At 38.6% G+C, this 19943-nt stretch overlaps 1 protein-coding gene across 1 annotated transcript; it reads left to right on the top strand.

Moving 5' to 3' along the window:
• The first annotated feature begins 476 nt into the window (after positions 1-476).
• On the top strand, positions 477-19615 carry LOC111190569 (zinc-alpha-2-glycoprotein-like). Its single transcript, XM_049472728.1, has 5 exons — positions 477-618; positions 11174-11443; positions 11668-11973; positions 13151-13435; positions 19491-19615. Exons 1-5 carry the CDS (start codon positions 552-554, stop codon positions 19613-19615), a joined length of 1053 nt encoding a protein of 350 aa, XP_049328685.1. The 5' UTR covers positions 477-551.
• Positions 19616-19943: the final 328 nt, after the last annotated feature.

The following is a 19943-nucleotide window of genomic DNA, read 5'->3' as shown; positions in this document are numbered from 1 at the left end:
CGGCAACGCATGTTGGATGGATGCAGATTTAGTGTGAGAAGGCCATGCTGTTTTCACAAATATCATCACGGCAAGAACATTTCTCAACCAATCAGATTGTGAGGTCAGAACTAACTGTTGTATAATATAATATTAAATATAGAAATAAGTCACAAAACATCAATAAAAAAAAATTAAATTTCTTTAAAAAGAACAAAAATCACTCTTCCAAATGAAACTTATTTTTAAAATATATTTTTTCAACTCTAAATCTCATAACACATATATTCAACTATTCAAAACTTCGCTGCTGAGCTCAACTACTGAACTGAGAGAGGAACGAATCAGCTAAGGAAATGATTCGATTCAGTACGTTCACTCAAATGATTCCTTCATTGGAACGGATCAGCTAAGGAAGTGATTCGATTCAGTACGTTCACTCAAATGATTCAAATCGTTCGCGAACGACACAGCAGAAGTAACTTACACAGCTCCACTCGACTTCCTGTCCTGCTCTGAGTCTCGGTGAAGAACAGTGTAATTTAATGTAATGATATCAGCGCGAGGAGGAGATGATGACTCCTGTTAAAGGATTAATTTTATGTCTGATGATTGATTTTCTCCCGGCTTCGTTTGGAGGTGAGTTTAAGGATATTTTATCAGGGTTTTGTTTGGTGAATTACTTCTATCACTTTTATCTCTGAGTTTGGTCTATAGTATAAATCGCTCCTGAAAGAGAAATAAATATTAAATCAGATTAAAATGTGATCAGAAGCGCTGCTGTAGAGACTCGGTGTGTGAGAGATATATCTGAGTGTCTTATAGTAAATATAAACTGGGGTAAATATAGATATACGCGCATTAGTGACTCACAGGCGAGACTTCAGCACTTTAAATCTGAATGCGCGTTTAATGATCTTGCGGTAAAAGACCCGCAGCCTGAAAGCACGCTAAATAATCACAGATGCAGGTGAAACACTCCATCCTTAAACAAAACAAAAAAAAAACAGAAAAAACCCATCTGAGAAATTGCTGCATTATTAGTAGTGTAAAATTCTACAGAGTAGTGCTGGGCGGTATGACCAAAAATGTATAACACAGTATTTTTAAAGATTCTAACAGTTTATTTTTAACCCCTTCTTTTTTTTCTTTTTTTACTTATTTTATTATCGTTAATTTCTAACGCATTTAATTTTATATGGGCTTTTATTTAGGTTTGTGATTAACACTAATTTCTGTCCCCAGGAAATTACATTAAAATACATTTTATTAGTAAGCATAGTGTCTTGTACATTGACCTAATTGCAAAAGTAAAATATACAATTAAAAACATTACTAAAAACTACTTAGAACATAACATTTGAGAAAATAGCATTTGTTACCTGTTACCCACTCTCTAACTATAAACTTAACCATGAAATATGATAATTAAAGTCCTTCAGAGATGCAATTTTCCAAAACTCCAAATCACATCTATGCTTTAAAATATTTTATATTTTTATTTTTCATAATATTTAAGAGTTCCCGCATTAGTTTTTGTCAACACTCAACAAACTTTTCAACAAATTCTTACATCTTATTTATTTTTAAATATTTTCTTTTGGGAAAATCACTAGAATGTGTTCAGTGTCCTCATGCTATTAGCATAGCCACCATTTAGCTATTTTTCATGTTTTTGCCAATTCTATGTAAAAACTCATTCCTGTTACTTTAATTCCTGTTACTTAAAACATAAACAGTAACAGTAACAGGAATGAGTGCCAGGAGGTTTTTTTGTCATAAATAGAAATTATTTGAACAAGCAGTCAACCATTTCTTTAAAATAAAAACTTTATTGAGAGAAAATCAAAAGAATGTGGAAAAAAGATTAAAAGTTGAAAAAAGATTGAAAAACACTAAGGCTTTGATTGGTATTGGGTTTACTTTGTTCCACAAAATGACACAATATATAAAGTAATCAACAAAGTGAACTACAGCCTCCAGGAGGTAGGCGTATCAATATCCAAATCTGCTCTAAAGAGAAGAAACATGAAAGTAACTACAGAGGGTTCACTCATAAACTTAAAGAATAAAAAGTTTAGATTGGACTTCAACATCTAAAAAAGCGGCACAGTCCTGGAACAAAATCTTTTGTACAGATGAAACCAAGATCAACCTCTACCTGACTGATGGAAATCATCTGTAAAACATGGTGGAGGCAGTGTGATGTCTTGGACGTGCATGGCTGTCAGGGGCACTGGGTCACTAGTGTTTATTGATGATAATATTGATGATAGGACAGAAGCAGCTGGATGAATTATGAGTTATTGATTATACAGATGGACAACGACCCAAAACAAAGCTGAAACAACCCAGGAGTTTATTAAAACAAAGAAGTGAAATATTCTTAAATGTCCAGGTCAGTCACCTGATCTCAACTCAAAAAAGCAGAATTTCATTTACTAAAGACTAAACTTTAGACAGAAAGACCCACAAACCAACAGCAACTGAAACCCGCTGCAGTAAAGACCCAGCAGAGCATTAGAAAAGAGGAAACAGCGTCTGGTGATGTTCATGAGTTCCAGACTTCAGGCAGTCATTGCCAGCAAAGGCGTTTCAACCAATTAGAAATAAACATTTTATTTACAATTATTTAATTTATCCAATTCATCACAAATTACATTTGAGCCCCTGAAATGAAAAGAGTGTTTAAAAATGCTTTAGTTCCTCACATTTTCATGCAATAATATTGTTAAAATCTGCACTTCAGCCTTTATCTGAATTAAAAAAAATGTAACAGAATAGAATTACCCAGAGAGCAAAAATTATGAATTAAATTATTTTGTCCAATCTCTGATGCTTTTTAACAACATTGATCTCTGATGTCAGAATTGATTCGTTTGTGCACAACCATTATATATATATATATGTATATATATATATATATATATATATACATATATATATATACATATATATACACATTATTTTTATATATATATATATCCATTATTTATATATATATCCATTTTTTATATATATATACATATCCATTATTTATATATACATTTTGTAAATAATAATTACAGTAATTATTATTGTTTACATTATAAATTGTTACATTATAAATTGAAAGTCATTTTTAAAAATAAATTGGCACTGAGTTGAGTGTTCTGAAGTATGTTCATTGTACAAAAGCATTTAAGAGAGAGAGAGAGAGGGAGTCATATGCCATCACCAGTGCATTCTAAAATGCTGTTAAATTTAACAATAATAGACGAGAGGTGCTATAACGTGTCATACTGGCACTGCTGTGATGCAGTCGTAGATCAGTACAGCAGTCTCAATATTACACGTTATAGCACAAAACTCGAGTATATTATTGTGATTATACCACAGTTCCATTATCACTGTTTATTGAAAGATTTTTTTCATTTTACATTCAGCTTAAAATACCCTATATTAACTGGAAAATATATATACTTAAGCTTTTATTTTAATTATAAGAGCTCTTAACCTGATATTGGTGGCTGATAATGTGTGTGTGAGCTGAGTAGTGGCTGAAGCAACATCTTTACTCCTGTCTGCGTCTTCCGAAAGAACTTCCACAGGACTCTGTGTAAAATTAACAAAAACAACAGCTGTTTATTCCAGGCTGTACAAGTGATGAAAACAAACAAAACTAAAACTTTTAAACCATAGTTGTTCCAAACACGTGATGCAATACTGTACTAAAACCCAAACACGGTAAGAAAACTGTGTTGTTACTAGCATCCAAAAACACAGCTCACTCAGCACTGCCCAAAACACGTCCAGGCAGAGCCCCAGTGCCATCTCTCTTAAAGCGACAGTACACCTATTTTCTGCATATTAACAAATGGTGTAAATGTAAACAATTTGGATCTTATAAACAGTATAAAAGCACTTACGACAACTTATTACTGTTTAACGGCAATATACACATATATAAATTTCTTATCAAGTTAATTAACTATTTATATACACACAACACAAAACTTAAGTCTTAATGTTTTGGCTCTTACATACCGGCCCCTAATTGTCCTCTTTTTTAGAGACAATTACTAAACTAAAACAGGGAGCCAAAACTAAACCAAAAATATTCTTCTGCTGAGTGTCTTGTCTTCGTTGCTTGATTTACCGTTACCTGGTGCCAGAGGTTACAAGCACATGGCACACCGTGGGAGGCCAGTCTTTACCACTGCCTCAGTCAGCTTCCTGTAGAAGACAGAGCTTGGTAATTGGTCTATCCAATGTGCTTGTCTTGATTTTAACAGCACAATATCACCAACAGTGAAGTTGCGTGACGTGTGAGTCCACTTCTGCCGCTCTTGTAGCTGAGGTAGGTACTCTCTTGTCCATCGTTTCCAGAAGATATCCACCATGTATTGGACTTGTTTCCACCGTCTGCGGGCATACATATCTTCTTCCACAAAGAGTCCAGGTGGTAAAGATGGCTTGGCCTTAAGAAGCAGGAGGCGATTGGGAGTAAGCGCTTCCAAGTCGTTTGGGTCACTGGAAGCCTTAGTAATCGGACGACTGTTAATGATTGCCTCTGCCTCACACAAGACAGTGTGAAAACCTTCTTCATCCAACATCTGGAGCTATAAAGTTGTAGTGAGGATCTTCCTGATTGATCTTATCAGCCGCTCCCAGGCTCCGCCATGGTGAGAACCAGTAGGGGGATTGAACATCCACTGGATTCCCTTTTGACGTGTTGCATCCTCAATCCTGGAAATGTTCCACTCTTCGATGGCTCTCTTAAGCTCACGCTCGGCTCCAATGAAATTTGTCCCGTTGTCTGAGCGAAGAATCTTTACTTGTCCTCTTCTTGCAAAGAAGCGATGCAAGGCACTGATAAAGGAGTCGGTGTCTAGTGATTTCAATGTGGACTGCTCGTACCACCAAATAGGTGAAGATGACTCCGTACCTCTTTACGATGCTTCTACCCCTTCTGACCTCGAATGGACCAAAGTTGTCAACCCCAGTGTTAGTGAATGGGGGATCACATGGTATGATCCTGTCCCGAGGTAGGTCAGCCATCTGCTGTTGTCCAGCGACGCCATTCACGCGCCGACATGTGACACACTTGGAAAGAACTCTTCTAATGGCTGCCTTAGCACCAGGGATCCAAAACTTGAGCTGTAGCTTGGACAACATATGATTTCGGCCACTGTGACCTAAGCTCTGGTGGATCTCTCTGAGGATGAGATCTGTCACATGTAGGTTCTTGTGAAGAATAGCTGGGTGCTTAACTTCCTCAGGCATAGCTGACCTGTGGAGTCGTCCACCCACTCTGAGGATGCCATCCTCAAGTATAGGGTTGAGCTTATAGATGCTGATACTCTTCTTCAACCTTTCACCTGTACGCAGCGCAGCAATTTCTACTGAGTATTTTTGCTGCTGACTGAAACGAACAATCTCACGCTCTGCCAACTTTAAGTCATCCATTGTGAGCGTGCTTCCTCTGAGGTCAGTCTTTTAACTCTGCATCGTCCTACTAACATCTGACTGAGGAATAGAAGCCTTCAGCTCCCTTTTCTTACGACATAATTGTAGCAGGGTGTTCTTGATCTTTAGGATCCAGGCAACTGCCTTTCTTAGGCAAAACCAGGAAGAGTAGTACTCCAGAAACTGCTGAACTATGTCCACCTGTTCCTCTGTTGCAGTAGCACTGACTACAATGTCTCTGACTTCTGGATCCTCAGTGGTAAGAGTCTTAGTGTGGTCTGGATTTTGTGGCCATTCATCCTCATTCTTGGTGAGAAAATCTGGTCCATGTAGCCATATCTTATTGTGTATGAATGCTTGCACTTTGAGTCCTCTTGACACATGGTCAGCTATATTCTGGGAAGTACCAACATATCTCCACTGTCTAACCTCCGACAGCTTTAGAATAGTTTCCACACGATTGGCGACAAAGGTGCGGAATCTGCTGGTTCTGTTTCCTATGTATTTGAGTATGGTAGTGCTGTCTGACCAAAACACAGATTCTTTGAGCTGAAGCTGAAGCTCTGACCTCAATGTTTTGTCCATGCGTGCTGCCATGGTAGCTGCTGCCAACTCCATGCGTGGGACAGTGATTGGCTTGAGCGGAGCTACACTGGCCTTAGCCATGACCAAGGTGCAGTGAACTCTGTTGTCTTTGTTCTTTTGTAGCAGATAACTTGCTGTTCCATAGCCTGTCTCACTAGCATCTGCAAAATGATGTAGTTGGCTGAAAGTTGTCTCCCCAAAGCCTATAGGCTTAAAACACTGAGTCACCTCTAAGTCTTCCAATAGGTGTAGGTCTTTCATCCAGTTGTACCACTGCTGCATTACATGCTCAGGAATTACCTCATCCCAGCCCATTTTCAATCTACAAAGTTCTTGTAGAATCATTTTTGCTGGCAAGATCACAGGAGCTAGGATGCCTAATGGGTCATACAGAGAGCTAACAACAGAAAGGATGTTCCTTCTGGTTGGCGGTTTGTCCTTTAGGCAGAGGTTTAACTTAAAGGTATCAGACTGGGTACACCAATGGACTCCCAATGCTCGTTCAGCTGGAAGCGTGTCCAAGTCCAGATCCAGGTCTTTTAACTCAGTGGCTCTTTCTTTGGCAGGAATGGCAGATAATACAGCCCTGCGGTTGCTTACCCACTTTGCGAGGTGGAAGCCACCTGTTCCAAGGATACCCTTCAAATCATGGTATAACTGCACAGCTTCGTCCTCTGTGCTGACTGATTTCAAACAGTCATCAACATAATAATTGTGCAGCACTGTGTAAATTCCCAAAGCTCCAAATTGATCTCTATTATCTTTAGCGCATTTCCGAAGTGCAAAGTTATGTACAGATGTACAGTCATTCTGTACTCTTTCAGATCTTGACTGATGTCACCAGAGGGCCACCATAGAAACCTAAGAAGATCAGCATCCTCATCTGGTACCTTGACCTGATGGAACATGGCTTCCACGTCAGCCATGACCGCCACCTCTTCTTTCCTGAATCTAAGAAGGACACCGAGCAGTGTGCTGGTTATATCCGGCCCCTGTAGCAGCTGGCCATTCAGAGAAGTACCCTGAAATGACGCTCCACAATCAAATACCACGCGTATCTTCAGCTTCTTCGGGTGGTACACCATGAAGATGCTATGGAGCCCTGCTTACGTGAGGTGGAGGATGCAACAGATACACTATCTGAAGGCTTGACCTCTTCGTTGTGCTTCTCAGACTCAGCAATACGTAGCTGAACCTCTTTCATCCACGCTTTAACTCTTTCTAAGAAGTGCTGAAACGTGTTAGCCCTAGGCCCATTTAACCTGGTCCTCATTCATCTCATCCTCTGAAATCTGCTAAAGTAATACTTTAACAGTGGTGTTAAGATCACAAAACTCCCCAAATAACTTGTTGAATTGCACTGCCAACATGGTCTGAAGAACTTGCAGGTTGCTATCATCACCTTCATCCATTAATTGCACCATTTGATTCATTCTGCTTGTGAGCTGGCCAAGCTTAGATTTATTTGCGTTTACAGCACGTTGCATTCTCTCATCATTAGCTTCAGCAGTTAGCTTTATTTTTCTAGACCCAACTGCTGTGGTAGAATCAGCATGCTCCATATTGCTCGTCGTTAACAATGTGCAGCGCTTCACAGCAGCTACCAGAGGCTAATAAGATGTAGTTTAGCTTCTAAACTTCCAACATCCAGTCAGAATCCACCAGAACAAGCCAAAACTGCACTTACTTTCTCCTTGATGCTTATTTGCTGCAATGCCTCTTACTGTTTCACTGTAGCTCCTTTCTTCCACAGCTCGGTTACTTTCCAACTAGCCACAGTTTTCTTACTAAAATGTGTGAGCTGAGTAGTGGCTGAAGCAACATCTTTACTCCTGTCTGCGTCTTCCGAAAGAACTTCCACAGGACTCCGTGTAAAATTAACAAAAACAACAGCTGTTTATTCCAGGCTGTACAAGTGAACAAACAAAACTAAAACTTTTAAACCATAGTTGTTCCAAACACGTGATGCACACACACACACACACACACACACACACACACACCGGCGCTGCTCTAAAACCCTGCGCCGTTTTAAGTCACCACTACAGACAGTAAATACTGCAAAAATACAGGCGTGAGTGGAAAGAGGGGCGTCAGTGGAGATGATTATAAGTTAAATTGTTAAACGTGTTGGTGAGAGTTTCGGTGGCGCGCGGTGGCTGTCTGATATCAGATGGATCAGGAGAGCAACACTGCCCACACTCAGTGTCTCACTGCCCGAGCATCAGTCTCACAGTCCTTCACCCCCACTCATCTCCTGAAACTGATATTTTACAGGTAATTATGGGATTATCTGGTGATTTTGCCAGAAGATGTCAGTGCATGGGGCAGAGCTTATTTTAGTAGACTATTGTGGTTTGATCGATTAGTATGTTGAGATTTGTCTAAAGAAACAAATCTAAATAAAGTATATATTAATTTCTTATATATTTTCTAATATATTTAAGGATTTAACACTTACTTATTTATTTTGATTTGTTGATCCACAATGTAATAATAAAATCATCTTTAGGAATTATTTGTCAGATTAAAAATGTTTGTACAGATTTCTGTGTATGTTGTGTCAAAATGTTTATATTTTTGAGGAATACAGTGTCAAGTGATCATTAAAAATATAATAAAAAGTGGGGTTTAACTGTTTGGATGACCTGGCTTCCTTTAAACTCATAAGAAAGGCACCAACAAATACTGTTCAATTTAAGTAAAAATGACCCCATGGTTCAAAGAGTGTCCCTATAGTTAGCACATAAAAGTTACATTCTCAATGTATTTAGTTTATAATTTAAACGTTTGTTGTTGCACACAAACAGAACCAGTGTTGTGCTACCCATCGATATGTGCTTCTTTAAGGCACTGCGCATGTGCCGACCAACTGTTTTTTTGTATTTTTTCATGTTTTTAATGATAATTCCTTAAGATTTTATTGGGAACATTAAACAAAAAAAAAACATGTAAATAGCAGTTAAAGGGGACATGAAACATTTCAGTTTGTACAAGTTTTCTAAGGTATTAAATATAATGGCATTTATTTGGGGGGGATTTTTTTTATATAAAATGTTTACACACTAAATTATAATATATTTATGTTTGTTACGTTTGAGCTAGGGCGCCGCCATGTTGCCCGTGCAGCACTGGTGACGTCACGAGGTTGGTTGGTTTAAGATCCCAGGCATATAGCTAGAGGAAAAGAGCGTATTGTTTGTCGAGATTATGGATGAAGACGAAGCTGAACTAGGCTAACATGGAACATTTGCTCAGAGATCTTTCCTGTATAAACCTGAGCAGGACTTTTCAGATGCTTTTCTGAGAGCGAGACGTGAGTGTGAGTGTTTATTCTCTCTCTCTACGTGGAGCCATGCAGAAACCCTGCAGCGCGTCCACAGCAGGTACTACCATCCAGTTAACCAGCTATTTTATATACATTTAGCTATTTAACATGCAAAGTCCAGAGTTCATTAAGACTGAATGAAACGAACATGATTTAAGTGGATATTGAAACATCCAGGCGCTGTTTGGTTGATAAACCGTTCAGTTTAGAAGTTAGAAAGCTTACTGGGTACTTAGCTTCATCTAGTTAGTGTTAGCTAGTTAGCTAGCGTTGGCTAGCTAGAATAAGATAGCTAGCTAAGTAGCTAACGCTAGCTATGTTATCTTTAAATTATCTAATTTATCTAGATTTTCGGTAACGGTACCTCTCGCTGCTCTGCTGGGTGGGCGTGTTGTTTGGCTGGTGCGGCTCACAGCTGCTGCTTTCATAGTAACATTACCATCAGTCAGACGGTCTGTACATTCCAGCTGATCAGAGGAAAAATAAAAAACGGAGGAAAAAAGCCTCGGACTGCAGCTTATTTATCCGGCGCTAATGCTCCTGACTCAAACCCCTCTCCTTCACATAGTCCTGGTCTAGAAAGTGCTCGCCACTAACCCCTAGCGTTGCAGCTAACCGGAGGATTCTCACGCTTCAGCGCTGCGAGCCCCCGCTGAAGGTATGAAAGTGAAAGTGAATATTTCTCATTCCTCACCTTATTAAATTTCACTACTCCCAGTATTACTACACACAGGGACAATACAAAAGTGCCCCCCCTCTCTGCATTGAGTTTTGGTTTGGATTTTATTATTTATTGAGGCGCTAAATTACGGTATTCTCATAGATTATAGTAGTGAGGCGTGCGAGAACCAACCTCGTGACGTCACTTTCAGCGCTGGGACAAGATGGCGCTGCCCTTACTTAAAAAAATGACATTTAGATTGCTTATTATTTTAATTCCGCTTCACTGACAACTGTTAAACTTATAAAATTTGTTAGAGTGAAAATACATCTTGTGAATTAAACTAAATACTTGAAGTGTTTCATGTCCACTTTAAAGCAAAGCAATGGCAAGTTAAAAAATAATAATGAACTGTAAAACTATAAAATACAGTTTATAGTCTCTTATATGACCATAACTTTTAACAGTAAAGAAAATAAATGGATCATAGAAACCTATACCACTTGTTCTTGAAAATGTTTTATGGGGTGGTCTGAACAAATACTGCCTGAAAGATCCAAATTATTATGTGGAATAATAGTTCATTTAAAACTATTTAATTTATGATTTGTTGTACTTTTTTTTACATCAAATAATAAAAAAGTAACTATGTAACTTTTACTCAAAGTACATTTTAAATTGAGTACTTTTTTACTTTCACTCGAGTAGATTTTTAAATGGGTACTTTTACTTAATTACAATTTTTCAGTACTTTTTCCACCTCTGCCTGTATGTGGCGGAGTAAATCGTGGAGAGCTTTGGTTACAGTGCATTATCGGCTGATAACAGCACTCATAGAACGCCTCTCAGCCAATCACATTACAGGGTCGGAACTAACCGTGGTACAATGTATTTTAATATATATATAATTTTCTGATGATTCCACAGTAGTTCAGTATTTATGAAATCATTATTATTAATATCAGCAGGATAAAAGCTCTAGTCTGTTTTTGATTGTGGGTGAGTTTAGACACAGAACTGAAAAGGAATCTCAGGTTGTTTCTGTTTTTCTCAGTAAGAGCTGAGATAATCTGAGATTTAGTTTTAATTAGTGATTTTTATAGTCTGCAGGACTTTGCTGTTATTAAGAGGATATTTGATGAACTCACTGTTTTATTTCTGTTTCTCCACAGATAAACACTCTCTGTTATATCTCTACACCATTCAGTCCAAAAACTCTTATTATCATCTCTACGACTGCACTGCTGTAACTCTGCTGAACGACAGACAGATAGATTTCTACAACAGCAGCTCAGATAAACCCAGAACTGCTAAACAGAACTGGCTGAAGAACATTTCAGAATCTGACTGGAAAACCAGCACTGGGAAACTGCAGAACGACAGACAGCTGTTAAATAAACTCCTCGACATTCAGATGGATGAGTCTGGACACTCTCAATCAGGTGAGAAACGCTGTTTTTATTTTTACTTTATTTTGTCCTAAATGTCTGAGTGCAGAGTTTGTGTAATTTGATTGTTAATTCCTGCACATCGAATTGCTCTACATCTGATTCTTCAATTTTGAACAACCATTAGTGAACATAAATGAATATAAGTATTATCCTAATGTGAATAAAATTGAAGCACCCTCTATAGTGGTAAACCCATCTGTTCTTCTGTTCTTCAGACGGTCATGTTCTTCAGTGGAGGCACGGCTGTGAGGGTGAACAGAGTTCTGATGGATCTCTGACTGTATTAAACAGTATTAATGAATTCGGTTATGATGGAGAAGATCTGATTCAGTTTAACTGCACCTCTAAAACCTGGATAACCCCGGAGGAGAAGAAGAACAGAGAGAGGGAGGAGAAGTGGAGTAAAATCAATCAGTACACAGCTGTTAGGAAATGTGATCAGTGTGTGAAGATGCTGAAGATGTACTTAAAGTACAAAACTTCTGAACAGTACAGAACTACTGACATTGCAGGAAGTCAGAGTGAGTATCTGGGGTGGTAATAGTCATCAAAATTAAACATTAAAAATATGATCATATGGGTTCTGGAGAACACAGTTCCACTGCCTAGACCATAACATGGTGTATATGATTAAACTTCATAATACCAATAATATAATTAAATAATAATTCAGTTTAATTGAACTATGTTATTATACTGATACAGAGTCGTATCAGTGTGATCAGTATGGTGAGGTGTTGTGTGTAGAGGCAGACAAGTGAAAAACATCATGCAGTAGTCAGCATAATAATATAAATTATAAATACAGTAATGTAATGTGTGTATAAGTAGGAATTTTACTACATCCTGTCATCATCTACATGGATGGAGGTGATGCCAGATTGACACAGAGTGGAAAGTGATGCAGAGCCTTACTCTGTAGCTGATTAGTTCATTTATATGTTTAAGTGTCTGAAACGTCCGTCTCTACTACACTAGTGGTGGTGGAGGTAAATCACCCAGCTATGGTTAGTGAACCTTACTGAAGCTCAGTGATTACCTGTTCAGGAGCTTGCCCAGTTACACTGTTTGCATGCTATTGTGTTTTATACCCGGCAGCCCAGGGTGTGGAAGTGGGAATGGGTAGAGGGCAGATTCTTATGCTAAAACCCACACAGATTACTTCTAACCTCATTTCCTTCTTCCCCTCCTCACTCCTCTATCCTATTATTCCCTTTTGACCTCCTTTTATCCCTATCCAAAGTTGTTTTTACCTTTAAATTTATTTTACATTGTACTTGACTATTGTAAGTCGCTTTGGACAAAAGCGTCTGCCAAATGTAATGTAATGTAAAAAGATTATCGTGATGTACCGCACAGTTCTAATAAGAAAATACTGTCTGTAGCTCTGCTGACAAGACCTGCCAGAGCTTAAACTCATATTTCCTTAATATCTGATGATTTTTCCTGATTATGTAATGAGTTACTACAGACAATATAATTCTTAATGCACAATGAGTGAAGGGAAGCAAAATGACATAAAATACAATTTACTTTTGTGGAATTAAAAGGAAATACTTTAGTTTATAGTTTATGCTTAAACTATGAAAACATTACTGTATGAGTCAAGCTCAGTCCATCACATGCTATGAGCTACAAGTTAGCCATGTTTATTCTGTGTTTGAATACTGAATTAAATAAACTGTTTTCTGTCTTCAGCTCCACCTGATGTTCATATGTTTGCAAAGAAATCAGTAAAAGACTCAGGAAACCTGACCCTGACCTGCCTGATCACGGGATTCTACCCCAAAGACGTGAAGATGAGTCTGAGGAAGTTCACCACTTCATTTCCTGAACATCTGATCACATCTTCTGGAATCAGACCCAATGATGATGAAACCTACCAGCTGAGGAAGAGTGTGGAGATACAGGAAGATGATCCATCAGATTATGACTGTTACGTGTCTCACAGCTCCCTCACAGAACCAGTGATTAAACAATGGGGTAAATATAATCCTACATTACTGATATTTACTCTACTCAGCAGATTCTCTTATCAAGGGTTCAACTTACACAACATTAATATCACCTCGTAATTCATAATTGTATTTGTAGGATAATATTCTGCGGTTCTGTACTGCGTGTTATGAAGCAAATTATGTTACACACACATGAACACACAGCAGCACAAACCCAACTTTTACATCAACAATAAACAGAATAGTAAATAAAATAACATTGCTGTTCCCGTAAATGAGCTGCTGGAGCTCCTTCACAGCGTCAACCAGCAGCTCAGTTTCCTCCTTTGTTGGACACGTCCAGGTAGCTGCACTGTTAAAATAGCAAAAAAGTCAAAGCTCGACTCTTAAAGGGAATGATGAGCAAGAGACACACCCGCTTCAATAAATCGGCTGGTCAGGACTTGCCTTGGAGTTTCTCTAGAAGGCCCTGGCTGAGGGTCAATTGGGTAGCTTTTAAAAATCTAATGTTTGCCTAAGCATACCGTTCCTATAGCCCTGGTGCAGAGCTGCCGGAATTCCGCGGCCTGGAGCACCCCCCAGTCTTTGTGTTTTTCGATATGGATAAAAGGACAGTTAAACTGAAATGTATAGATTTGGATAAGACCCATGATCACTGTGTTGCTGGTTGTGCAAGTATTGATAATTGTCAGCGGTTCGTACTTTTGAAATCGCTAACACCGGACTATCCTTTGTCCAAACTTTCGCCCTTTGCAATTCAGAAGTCAGTTCAAAGTATTGCAGGCACAGTTAGGAATGAGAGAAAGTTGAGGTCAGGTCAAATCTTGGTTGAATGTGACAAGAGAATTCAGGTTGATAATTTCCTTTGTATCTCAAAATTTGTGGGTGTTAAATGCAGAGCTCAGTTACATCCCTTCTTAAACAGCAGCAGGGGTGTGATTCGCACTAAAGAGCTAGAGGGGATGGAAGAAGCAGAAATAGAGGCTGAATTGGAAGGACAGGGAATTATTAAATTTAAGTGGGTAATCATTAAAAGGCAAGATACAACTATTAGAACAAAAACGTACATAATCACTTTTAATCAACCTACCCCACCAGATAAGGTAAATATTGGATACCTGAGAACTCCAGTTGATTTGTATATCCCGAACCCATTACGGTGTTATAAATGCCAGAAGTATGGGCATGGTGCTACAAACTGCAGAAATGGCAGTATCTGTTACAACTGTGGTGAGGAAGATCATGGACCTGGATGTCAAAATTCACCAAAATGTGTGAATTGCTGGTTCTCACAGTACTGCAGCCAAAGACTGTCCAGTATGGCAAAAAGAAAAGGAGATACAAAGAGTTCGACATAATCAAAAAGTCAGCTATGTTGAAGCAAGGAGAATAATTGAGAATATTCCGGTTCTCAGGATAGAGAAACATTTGCAGAGATCACCAAATTTAAAAAAGTTATGAGTAGGGATACTCAAACAAATTTGACCTGGATCAAGGATGACAACCCAAAGGTTGTTACCTGTATTAAGGGATCTGCTGATGAACCAAAGGTAGAAAATGTAGTCCGTAAAACGGATGCAACTGAAACAAGAGGCAAGACAAAGAAAAAAGCAGCCACACAAGTTTCCACGAGTCTAGACAACGGAAAAAGAAAAGACGCTGTAAGAGATGTTGAAATGTCAGAAGCCGCAAAGCCCAAACCCCGCAGTCCGTCCCCAAGGACCAAACAACGGACTAACCCTTTAATTCTCCCTACATAACGGCCCATAGTAAGATCATTCAATGGAACTGTCGAAGTCTTCGAGCTAATTTCGCAGAGATTCAACGTCTGACAGTAGAAATAGACCCAGTTGCTTTTTGCCTGCAAGAAATCAAAATAAATCCCTTATTCCCCCTTTAAGGGGCTACTCGACTTACTCTGGTCTCGGACCTCTCCATGCACAGGGAGGCACAGCTATCCTAGTTAAGGGCAATGTTATCCACAGTCCAATTTTTCTGACTTCCAACATCCAGGCCACTGCTATCCGGATTTCCCTTCACAAGACTATAACCTTATGTTCTGTTTATCTTCCTCCTAAATACAAATGCTCAAGCCAGGATTTGAACAACCTTATCGAACAATTACCCTCACCCATTCTTATGCTGGAGGACTTCCAACGCCCACAACCCTATATGGGGCAGTGTCCGTACAAATCCTACAGGCAGATTGGTGGAACACCTGCTTACTTGAACTGTTGAAACGCCTCTTCACTGCTCTCATCCGACCCCGTTTTGATTACGGTAGTACAGTTTATGGAGCTGCTAGACCTTCATACCTAAAACCTCTAAATACAGTCTACCACCAAGGCCTCAGGCTCATCCTGGGTGCCTTCAGAACGTCTCCTATCTCAAGCCTGCACGTGGAAGCGGGTGAAGTACCTCTACCCATCAGAAGACTCCAGAACAACTTGCGAACAGCCCTCAGGATAAAAGAAAACAGGAATAATCCAACGTACCAAGCATCTATGGCATTTCACCGGATCATCTCGATGAAATAAGACCCAACCTGATCAGGCCTTTTGGCCTGCGGATAGGTCCCTTATTGTCTGACTTCAATATCCCAGAGAGCCCTACCAAGTTCCTTATGCCTGCTCCCTGGACTCTGAGGAAGCCTAACATAATACAGACCCTGTCAAAACTGTCGAAGCGGAATATGTCTCCTCTTGACTACCTGTCTTTATATGATACAGTCAGACTCAGTTTCCCAAAACATAGATTTGTATTTACTGATGGATCAAAAACAGAGGCTCACGTGGGTGCTGCTTTTACCACCAATGATCACTATGACAGCATCCGCCTCCCATTTCATGCTTCAATATACACAGCAGAGGCTCTACCCTCCTTCTGGCTGTCAGATATATATCTACTAGCTCCTACAAACAATATGTTATCTGTACAGACTCAAAGTCCTGCATCAATGCTCTGGAATCTTTGAACATGGACCACCCAGTTATCCAAGAACTACTAGCCTCAGACAGAGACCTCTACAGCTGGGGATTTTACGTTCTCTATTGCTGGGTTCCTGGACATAGTGGCATTGGGGGCAATGAAAATGCGGACATTTTAACAAGGGAAGCAAGAAACCAGGACCTCACTTGGAACTATGGCCGTTTCTCAATATACAAGTACACAAGTCTGTACTCCCGTACTTGTGAAGAACGTACTTGGGAAGTTCGGATCGCGAGTGCGGACTGCCGAGAACGGGAGGAAGCGGGAGGGGTGTTGTGTAATTGGAACAGCTGTGTACTTGATGACGTCATCCTCTTAGAGGAGCGGAAAGCGTTGTTCCGAAAACATAGGAGCACATTTTCATCTAGCCGCTTTCTTAACAAATAAACCACATATCTGAAGTCTAAACCCCCACATTCTCGCCTAAAAATAACTTAAAACATTGATTTAGCCCACAGCAGTACTGTTTTAAAAATGTACAGGTGCTTACAGTTATGTACCTTCTCATCCTGCATTACGCTGATACTGCTGCGAGGTGCATTCTGGGTTATCGGGCTGTAAGAAGTCCACATAAGTCACCTTCCATGCATCCTCGATAAAGTGGGAGGAGCAAGAACACATCCGGGTATTAGTTGTGTACTTGGCAAACTGTGATCTTCTGAATTGGAACAGTACTTGGGCTGCGACTGATGACGTTTCCCGAGTCCACAAGAACACAAGTACAGACAAGAACCCAGATTGAGAAACGGTCTATGTCCTGATTACAGATGCCTACCATCTAGTCGAATTTCACTGTAGAAGAAAATAGCAAGATGAACGGTCCAGCAATCCACAAAATAAACTGTATGAAATATCACCAATCATTAATATTAAATGCAATATGGACTTCCTTAATAGACAAGATCAGACAATCATGACTAGGTGCCGAATTGGACATACTGCTCTTACCCACCGTCACCTCCTGATTGGCTAACAGACTCCAGCCTGCCAATTCTGTGATACTCCTCAAACTATTAAACTCATCTTAGTAGACTGCCCTGCACTTTTAACCACGAGAAATAACTTTTATAGGGTTACAAATATGAAAGAACTGTTTATAAAGATTCCACCAGATAAAACACTTCATTTTCTGGAAGTCCTTCATATGAAGACACTGATTTAAGTCTATGATGCTCAAGTTATGAACATTGTTGATGCCATAAAATAGCCAACATGTTGCTGATATAGCACAAAGCCCAAACAAACAAACACCTTACCCCCAAAACACACTCATGATTATGTAGTGGTTGTAGTAGATGTATTTGGTGCCTGACAGTTTAATTAAATTAAAAAAGAAAAGTAGCGGATAGTTTCAGAAATTCTCTGATCAACTTGAGAAAAACACACTTTTAGAACAAGGCTGTGCTAAATGAAAACAGAGTTTATTTAAAATCACATATACAGTACTGTGCAAAAGTTTTAGGCACCTAAGCAAATTACTCTAATTAATTTATCTCAGCAATCTGAGTGTTTTGCTTGAAAAAGCACCACATTTGAACAGATGCAAATAAACATAAATGCAGTAAAAAGTAAAAATAAATTCCGATTTTTAACTAAGTATGTTATATCCTGTGAGTTTACTTCCAGATTTCTACTGGATGCTCCTCAGCCAGCATGTGTATATTATTATGTTCAGTTCTGTCAGCAGCTCACCTGATTTACCAATTTACCAATTTATCAATTTACCAAACCAGGTGTTGATTAATATGATGAGAACTAGAAATAAAACTCTATTAAACTCAGATGAGGAGGAGAGATTAGGAGATGTTTTAAGGAAAACAGGGCTGTAAAAGCTGCTCTGCTTTTTGTAAAATTGCTGTTTGTATTTATTGTAATGCTGTGATGTGTTTTACTGAGATAATAAACACTTACTGCACAGAAAAGAAGCTTTTTCTTTACTGAAATTCCGACAGGTGCCTAAAACATTTGCACAGTATGTATTAGTATACTGCCTTCCGCCCGAAGCCGGCTGGGATAGGCTCCAGCCACCCCCCGTGACCCTTATCGGATAAAGCGGTTGACGATGAGTGATGTATTAGTATTTAATATAAATAAAAAGCAGTATGTATTAGTATTTAATATAAATAAACACCAGTATGTATTAGTATTTAATATAAATAAAAAGCAGTATGTATTAGTATTTAATATAAATAAACACCAGTATGTATTAGTATTTAATATAAATAAAAAACAGTATGTATTAGTATTTAATATAAATAAACACCAGTATGTATTAGTATTTATGTATGAGTATTTAGAGAGACCAAGATAATTTTACAGTCTACGAAAACCAAGCTATCGGTTCAAGAGCCGAGAAACTCAAAGAAGTTTTCTTTATGCTATTTTTATAAATTCTCATCATCACTTTACCATGACCAATGAAGGCATCAGCAGAGTACCATATTTTTCAGATTATAAGGCACACCTAAAATCTTTTAATTTTCCCAAAAATCATCTGTGCTCCTTATAATCCGGTGCTCCTTATGTATAAATTCTACCAGTCAGGTATTAAGGAGCAGTAAAGCCACTCCACTGAAGTACAGAGTTATAAGGGAGTTAGCGCTGCTAACCGGGATTAGCTATGCTTAGTGATCTTAGTTATCTTAACTTATAATATATAAGTATAATATATAAATATAATAATTTAATTAAAGCATACTTAAAATAAATTAAATGATAGAAAATTGATTTCTTCAAACAAAGAAATAATACTCAAATTTACCTGCATGAAGAGTAAATTCCTTCATCATCAAATTAAACTAGAATTAAAACAAATAATCTCAACACACCATACAATACACACTGCATGATACCATAATTCATGAGAATTAAAATAGAACCAAAAACGGTTGTAATTTTCTGATATATCTCAGTGTGTTCAGAACAACACTGAAGAACTTCTCCACTGATCTTCAGTTCTATCTGAACAGCTGCTTTATTTAATCTTCTTCTTACTCTGCTGCACTTTAAATTCTACACTGTACAACACAGTTTTATCTGCATCATATTATCACTTTTACTGATGCTCTGTGTTTTTGTTTGTGTTCTTTTAGATGGAAGATGCACAGACTGCCCGGACGTCTCTCATGGTTTATTTATAATAGTTGTTCTCTCAGGGTTTGTGGTGGTCCTGTGGTCTATGATGGTCTGTCTTCTGATTGTTAAGACCCGTGAGTAAAGTCTGTTTCCTCTTCAGTAGATTAGTACTGTTATAATCCGCTGTGTCTTTAAGGAAGATGGCTGTGTGCTCTACACAGTTCAGAGAAATCAGAAGAACAATGCACAAACTTAATTTAACTTTTTTTTCATGAAGTTAAAGTGAAGTTAAATAACCATGCGCTGCCTCCTATCAGTACAGCATGCATTATCAGGTGGTCATCACCCACAGGCTGAAAACTGTATTCATACATAGTACAACTAAATAATGATACAGGTAAGACCAGCTGAATCCTGATTAATCTGCAGTAGATCTGTTATTACCAAACACAGCCTCTCATGATCAGTTT

The sequence above is a fragment of the Astyanax mexicanus genome, unplaced genomic scaffold (assembly GCF_023375975.1).
Source record: "Astyanax mexicanus isolate ESR-SI-001 unplaced genomic scaffold, AstMex3_surface scaffold_31, whole genome shotgun sequence".
In the NCBI taxonomy this organism is placed as follows: domain Eukaryota; kingdom Metazoa; phylum Chordata; class Actinopteri; order Characiformes; family Acestrorhamphidae; genus Astyanax; species Astyanax mexicanus.
Note: the sequence above shows the minus strand (reverse complement) of the source record. Positions and strands in the feature narration are given on the sequence as shown.